This window comes from Bufo gargarizans, chromosome 5 (assembly GCF_014858855.1).
Source record: "Bufo gargarizans isolate SCDJY-AF-19 chromosome 5, ASM1485885v1, whole genome shotgun sequence".
Classification (NCBI taxonomy): Eukaryota; Metazoa; Chordata; class Amphibia; order Anura; family Bufonidae; genus Bufo; species Bufo gargarizans.
Genome location: NC_058084.1, coordinates 159,254,908 through 159,263,262, shown reverse-complemented (window position 1 = coordinate 159,263,262; position 8,355 = coordinate 159,254,908). Strand labels below are relative to the sequence as shown.

General features: G+C 43.2%; 1 protein-coding gene across 1 annotated transcript; it reads left to right on the top strand.

Moving 5' to 3' along the window:
- The first annotated feature begins 6,482 nt into the window (after positions 1–6,482).
- On the top strand, positions 6,483–7,463 carry LOC122939358 (olfactory receptor 6F1-like). Its single transcript, XM_044295423.1, has one exon. The coding sequence runs from the start codon at positions 6,483–6,485 to the stop codon at positions 7,461–7,463; it is 981 nt and encodes a 326-aa protein (XP_044151358.1).
- Positions 7,464–8,355: the final 892 nt, after the last annotated feature.

Sequence of the window (8,355 nt, the reverse complement as noted above, 5' to 3'; positions counted from 1 at the left end):
CACACTGGGTAAATGCAGTGGCGGCTGGGCCTGAGGCTGATACCAGTTTGGCGCATGTCCTTCCACCACCGAGGATTGCAGGGCGCTTCCTCCTGTTGCTTCCTCATCCTACTCCGCTTCCTCATCCTCTACCGCCTCCTCATCCGGTCAGCATAACACCTTCACCACCAACAGCCAGGGGTAAATGACAGCAGGCAGTTTTAAAATTTATCTGTTTGGGGGACAAACCCCACACCGCGTAGGAGCTGTGGACGGGCATGGAACAACAGACTGTTAAGTGATTGGTGCCAGTCAGCCTCAAGCCCGGCCTTCTGGTGTGTGATAATGGGCGAAATCTCGTAGCAGCTCTGTGACTAGCCGGTTTGACGCACATCCCTTGCCTGGCGCATGTGCTGAATTTGGTGGTGCAGAGGTTCCTTAAAAATGACCCTGATATGTCAGAGCTGCTGTAGAAAGTGCGGGCCGTCTGTGCATGCTTTCGGCGTTCTCACCCTGCAGCTTCTCGCCTGTCAGCGCTACAGCGTAACTTCTGCCTTCCCGCTCACTGCCTCATATGCGACGTGCCCATAAGGTGGAACTCCACCTTGCACATGCTGGCCAGACTGTGCGAGCAGCAGCAGGCGATAGTGGAGTTTCAGCTGCAGCACGCACAGGTGAGTCGCTGTGCGGAACAGCACCACTTTACCACCAATGACTGGGCCTCCATGTAAGCCTTGTGTGCCTTGTTGCGCAGTTTTCAGTACTTCACCAAAATGGCCAGTGCCGATAATGCCGTTCTCGCTTCTGGCGATGATAGAAGAGGATGTTGCACAGGAGGAGGAAGAGGGATCATTTCATAGGGTTTCCGGTCAGTCATTCACAAGTGGCTCTGAGGGTGAGTTCCTGCACCCACAAACGCCAGGTACACAATTGTCCAGCCAGGGCACAGTTCTGGAGGATGATGTGGTGGAGGATGAGGAGATGGAGGAGGAGGAACCGTGTTCACAGCAGGGTGGCACCCAATCCAGCTCATGGCAATCACTGGTGCGTTGCTGGGGGTTACAGAAGACACAGACGATACACCTCCCACAGAGGAAAGCTTGTTGTTTCCTCTGGGCAGCCTGGCACACATGAGCGATTACATGCTGCAGTGTCTCCACAACGACCGCCGAGTTGCGCACATTCTAACTTGTGCTGAATACTGGGTGGCCACGCTGCTGGATCCCCGTTACAAGGACAACGTACCGTCCTTAATTCCGTTACTGGGGCGTGATCGTAAGATGCGCAAGTAAAAGCGTGCTCTGGTAGACGCGCTGCTGGTGGCATTCCCACCTGACAGCGGGGGCACAGTGGAAGCACACGCCAGGTACTCAATTGTCCAGCCAGGGCACAGTTCTGGAGGATGATGTGGTGGAGGATGAGGAGATGGAGGAGGAGGAACCGTGTTCACAGCAGGGTGGCACCCAATCCAGCTCATGGCCATCACTGGTGCGTTGCTGGGGGTTACAGAAGACACAGACGATACACCTCCCACAGAGGAAAGCTTGTTGTTTCCTCTGGGCAGCCTGGCACACATGATCGATTACTTGCTGCAGTGTCTCCACAACGACCGCCGAGTTGCGCACATTCTAACTTGTGCTGAATACTGGGTGGCCACGCTGCTGGATCCCCGTTACAAGGACAATGTACCGTCCTTAATTCCGTTACTGGGGCGTGATCGTAAGATGCGCGAGTAAAAGCGTGCTCTGGTAGACGCGCTGCTGGTGGCATTCCCACCTGACAGCGGGGGCACAGTGGAAGCACAAGGCGAAGGCAGAAAGAGTAGGAAGAGTTCCCCAACACAGCACCTCAGAAAGCAGGGTTATCATGGCGAAATGTGGAAAAGCTTTGTCAGCACGCCACAACAACCAGCACCACCAGCTGATATGGAACGTCTTAGCAGAAGGCTGCATTTTAGCAACATGGTGGAGCAGTATGTATGCACATGCCTACACGTACTGAATAACGGGTCTGCCCCCTTCAACTTCTGGGTCTTAAAATTAGACACATGGCCTGAGCTTGCCGTTTACGCCTTGGAGGTGCTTGCCTGCCCTGCAGCCAGTGTATTGTCTGAACGTGTGTTTAGCATGGCAGGGGATGTTATCGCAGAAAAGCGCAGCTGCCTGTCCACAGCCAATGTGGACAAGCTCACGTTTATTAAAATGAAGCACGCATGTATCCCACAGGACTTGTCCGTACCTTGTGCAGAATAGACTGTCTACCTCGTCCTCCTCCACCGCCGCTTCCACCTACTACGCTACGTCCACCGCCTCCTCAACCTCCTACTCCATATGGACCTCCACCTCATACATCAAGATTTTTATTTATTTTTGGCTGTGATATACCTCTGCTCTACCTAGTAGACAGGTTAATAACTTTCACAAATTTGTCTATTACATTGTCGGGTGACATTCACCAATTTTTGGCTGTGAATACCCCTGCTTTACCTAGTAGACAGGTTAATAAATTTCACAAATTTTTCGGTTACATTCTCGGGTGACATTAACCAATTTTTGGCTGTGATATACCCCTGCTCTACCTAGTGGACAGGTTAATACATTTCACACATTTTTCTGTTACATTGTCGGGTGACATTAACCAATTTTTGGCTGTGATATACAGGTTAATAAATTTCACACATTTTTCTGTTACACAGTCGGGTGAAATTCACAAATTTTGGGCTGTGATATACCTCTGCTCTACCTAGTTGACAGGTTAATAAATTTCACTAATTTGTCTGTTAATTTGTCGGGTGAAATTCACCAAATTTTGGCTGTGATATACCCCTGCTCTACCTAGTGGACAAGGAAATAAATTTCAATAATTCGTGTGTTACATTATTGGGTGACATTTTACAATTTTTGCCGTGAATAAACCCCTGCTCTGCATAGGTGACAGGGACCGACATTTTTTAAAATCGTCTGTTCCATTGGTAGGTGACATTAACCCATTTTTGGCGATGAAAAACCCCTGCTCTGCATAGTTGACAGGGAATTAAATTTCTAAATTTGTTTTTAATTGACGTGCACTCCCTCCTTTCATTCGATGCTTCAACTTTAACAACTTGTCCCACATTTCTGCTCGATCACATTGGAGCCATTGACCTCCCTTGGATATGGTATCTATTTCTCACGCTTCCTCTCCGGCGTAGAACCCTAATTCGCCGTTAACCGTGATCAATATGGTAGGTGCAGAAAAGAATATCGAAAGTTGATATAGATGATATCCAAATGGATCGTGGACGTCACGGGGACGAGCGATCAGGCAAAAGTTATCTAGAGTCAACAAAGCGGCAGCAGGGCATCTCCTGTCTTACTTTTCCAAATCCAAAATACACCAGTGACATACCCTATAATTTTTTATTAATCATTCCAATAACAGGGCATCTTAAGAGTCCTGTATTGTTATTTATCGTCACTACCTCCCCGAGTCAGGAGTGGGTAATTGCCACGCGCCCTCTTCTTTACTTGGAAGCTTCGGCTTCAATAATTTGTTCCACATTTCCGCTCGATCACATTTAATTTCATAAATTGACCTCCCTTGGATGTGGTCTCCCTTTCTCATGCTCCCTCTCCGGCGTGGAACCCTGATTCGCCACTAACCGTGATCAACATGGTAGGCACAGAAAAGGACATCGAAAGTTGATAGAGCAGATATCCAATTGGATCGTGGACATCGCAGGGACGTGCGACATGGTGGAGCAGTATGTGTGCACACGCCTACAGTACTGACTGATGGGTCTGCCCCTTCAACTTCTGGGTCTCCAAATTGGGCACATGGCCTGAGCTTGCCCTTTACACCTTGGAGATGATGGCCTGCCCTGCAGCCAGTGTATTGTCTGAACGTTTGTTTAGCACGGATGGAGGGTGTTATCACTGGTTATATTTCCCAATGTTTTGGGGGGTACCCTAATCTAAACCCCCCCAAATTTTTTTAACCAAAAGCCAGTGTTGGCTACCTCCTCCACTGCAGCTTCCACCTACACCTACACCGCCACATCCACTGCCTCCTCAACCTCCTACTCCATATTGACCTCGTCCTCCTAGATCAAGATTATAATTTTTTATTTTTATGTATTTTATGTTATTTTAAGTCATATCCCTATCCACATTTGTTTGCAGAGCACTTTGTTTGCAGAGCACTTTTTTAGAGCCATTTTAGTGCTCCAAAGTTTGGGTCCCCATTGACTTCAATTGGGTTCGGGGTCAAGTTCGGGTCAAGTTCAGGTCCCAAATTCAAACTTTTTTGTGAAGTTCGGCCGAACCCGTCGAACCCGGACATCCAGGTGTCCGCTCAACTCTAGTCATAAACTTATGTAAGGGCCGTGCGCCCTTACATCAACTTACTACTAGAGCGCCGCAAAGAGTGCCGCAAGGTTTTTGCAAGGCATATTTTGCTGGACTGGTTTTTAGATGCCATGTCCCATTTAAAGCCCCCCTGATGCACCCTTACAGTAGAAACTCGCAAAAAGTGACCCTATTTTGGAAGCTATTGGATAAGGTGCCATATTTATTGCTCTATATTACGTTTTTTGACACCATTTTTCATTTTTTTTTTTACAAGATTCATCTGACAGGGTAGTTTATGTGCTAACTTTATAGAGCAGGTTGTTACAGACACAATGATATCAAACATGTCTACTTTGTTTGTTTCAGTTTTACATAAAGCATTTTTGAAAAATAAATTATGTTTTAGTGTGTCCATTTTCTGAGTGCCATATTTTTTATTTTATTTTTTCTGCCGATCGTCTTGTGCAGGGGGCTTGTTTTTTTCAGAAAGAGTTAAGGTTTTTATTGGTACCATTTTTGGGTACATAGGATTTAATTGATCATTCTTTATTACACTTTATGGGGCAAGGTGACAAAAAACAGTTGGAACAGTTTTTATTAATTTATTTTTACAACGTTCATCTGAGGGGTTAGGTCATGTGACAGTTTTATAGAGCTGATAGTTATGGACGTGGCAATACCTAATATGTATACTTTTTCTTATTTATTTAACACACAATATTTTACACAATAATAGCATTTTTGAAACCAAAAAAGTGATGTTTTATTGTCTCCATAGTCTGAGAGCCATAGCTTTTTTATTTTTTGGGTGATTGCCTTAAATAGGGTATCATTTTTTGATGTTGCACTTTTTGTGATGTAAGGTGACAAAAATGGCTTTTTTGGCACTGTTTTTATATTATTTTTTTTTACGGTGTTCACCTGAGGGGTTAGGTCATGTGAAATTTTTATCTAGCACGTTGTTACGGATGCGGCGATACCTAATATGTACACTTTTTTTTTTATTTCACTTTAACACAATAGTAGCATATTTGAAAAAAAAATATATGTTTTAGTGTCTCCATGTTCTGAGAGCTATAGTTTTTATATTTTTTGAGGTTTCCTGTAGATGGCAACACCGTCTGCCATTGCAGCACAGCAGCCCCGATGGTTGAGAGAAGGAACCCCCTCCCTCTATTAACCGCATTAACCCCAAAACTTGTCTTGTTTTTTGCGGGAAGAGTCAATATTTTTATTGGTAACATTTTGGGATACATATGATTTTTTTAATAGCTCAATATTACACTTTTTTGGGGCAAGCCACAGTTTTTTTTTTTTTTACGGCATTCACCTGATGAAGTAGATCATGTGATATTTTTATAGAGCTGGTTATTATGAATGCGGTGATATCTAATACAGTATTCTTTATTTTAATTAAAAAATGGCTTGATGGCTTTTTTTTCACATTTTATTTATGTTCCAGCATGGAATTTCAACTTTTGAGGCTCTGATCGCTGTTTCAGTTCAGCATAAAAACATGTTGTATTGAAACTGTCAGTTTCACACACCTATGAGACCCAGCCCATGGGCCTGAAGTTGCCATGGCAGCCATGAGCCCCTTGCCACCGCTGCACGGGGGGCCGATGGAGAGACAGTGAAAGCTCCCTCCCTCTGCAAGGGAATCCGCTGGTGTTCACAGTGATGTTGGTGGATACTGCAAGGTAACGTCTGTCACTGCTAGAACCCTGCATTGATCGGGCGTGCACAGCTCCTGTGCCCACCCGATCAGCATGACATAATATAATAGTCAATATGTGGCAAGTCACATACTATTACGTCAAATGTCAGGAAGGGGTTAATGTAAAGAAGCTGTTGGTCTGCAACAATCTGTGATTTATTCAGAACCTATTATTAGTGTCATTTATGACACAATGCTCATATATCTGATTTCTTTATCATGTAAATCATTGCACATGCTAAATTGTGAATTTGAAATTATGTCCACCAGTCATGCCCAGCTATACAATGATATTGGCAATCTTCTTTCTTCCATCACAGCTTTACTGAATGTGACTTATGAACAAAGTTACATATTATTCAGTGCCATCTTCTTGCACATACTGTATATACTCTGTACTCGGGATATATCCATTCTACTATCAATACATTTTGCTTCTGCTCTCAGTATTCCACATAATGTCACCGCAAGCTCAACAGATGTCTGTGGATATGATTCATGTCAACCAAACAAAATTTTTCCTGGTTGGTTTTACACTTGGTCCTAGTGCACAGAACACTGTCTTCTTACTGTTTTTTGTACTTTACTTGATATCTCTGATTGGAAACTTGTCAATCATTACTGCTGTCTGGTTGGACAAGCGCCTCCATACTCCCATGTATTTCTTCCTAAGCAGCTTGGCTTTTTTAGATATTTGGTTCATATCATCCACAGTCCCTAAATTGCTCATGATACTTGCCTACAACAGCAAAATCATTTCTATATCTGGTTGTATCCTGCAGTTGTATTTCTATGTGTCATTAGGTACTATAGAATTTTATCTTTTAGCTGTCATGTCAGTGGATCGTTATGTAGCAATTTCTCATCCATTGAGGTATCATTCAATCATTACGAACAAGGTCTGCCTTTCGTTAGTGTTAATATCCTGGGTATTTGGATTTATTACTTTTATCTATCCCACAATGTTAATGTTTGGTTTGTCTTTCTGTGGTCCATATGAGGTCAATCATTTCTTCTGTGATAGTTCAGCAGTTGTAAAGATAAGTTGCTCTGATATACATCAGTTTGATATGGTTTTTGCCAGCTTTGCCTCAGCTGTGATTTTGGGTTCTTTCTGTCTCACATTAATTTCCTATTGTAATATTCTCTTTACCATATTAATGATACCCTCTAAAAGGGGAAAAATCAAAGCTTTCTCAACTTGCGCCTCTCATTTCACAGTGGTCTCATTGGTTTATGGCAGTGCCATCTTTATCTATGTGCGACCAGTTGAGAGTTCCTCTCCTGACCTAAACAAAGTTGTTGCCCTTCTTAATAGTGTCATGACACCAGTGCTTAATCCATTTATTTACACTTTGCGGAATAGACAGGTTCAACAAGTCTTCAGGGAAATAGGGATGAAGTTTGTTCCTAATAAAAGTTCCATTCTACTAAAATAATAAATAACATAAATTCACATTTATAATCTCTTTCACATCTTTCTTGCTTCAGCTACAAACTAGACCTTCCTTATCATGCATCTATGCCTTTAGCAGGGGACAATACTGATAGCTAATACCCTTTGTCCTCTACATAACTTTGGCGTATCCACTGCTGATTGTAAATGTAAGACAGCTTCATTGCTGTCTTAAATTTAGACCATTTTCTATGCCTAAACCATGCCAGTGCTGGCCCGTCCACTTTCCCACACACGCCACCCCCCCCCTTTTTTTAGACCTGGTGCGAGAGGGGAAGAAGTCACAGATTCTGTGCGCACGACATAATTGTGCCAGATATATGCCACAAAAGTTTGGAAGGGAAGGAACACCATATGTCTTTTGGAGATTGAACTGGAATAATTTTCAAGCAGCATGCCACATTTGTAGTGACTTTCAGGTACCCCTACAGTGGACACCCCAAAATGTGACTTCATTTTGGAAACTATACCCACAAAGGAATTTTTAAAATGTTGTAGTGAGCACCTTGGCCCAAAGATATTTTATACAATTTTTAAATCTTTGGCTGTAAAAATGAAAAATTACAAGTTTTTCATTTTTGCAAGTGATAATAGGAGAAAGTTACCCCATAATTTGTTACTCATTTTCTCCTAAATACAACACCACATAAGTGGTCTTAAAGTCCTGTATGGGCACACTGCAGGGCTCAGAAGGGAAGGAGTGCATGTGCATTTGAAACCTACTTTGGCATTAACCCACAATTGCCTAGGCTGTGAGTTTAAGTTAAAAAAAAAAATAAACAATAGGTAACTGCATTTTGGAAACCCGCCCCTCCTAGAATTCATCAATGAGTCTCGTGAGAATTTTAACTAGAGATGAGTGAAAATAAAAAAAT

Excerpts from the sequence above, each read along its gene's own strand:
- LOC122939358 (XM_044295423.1), top strand. The coding sequence starts at position 6,483 with ATGTCACCGCAAGCTCAACAGATGTCTGTGGATATGATTCATGTCAAC.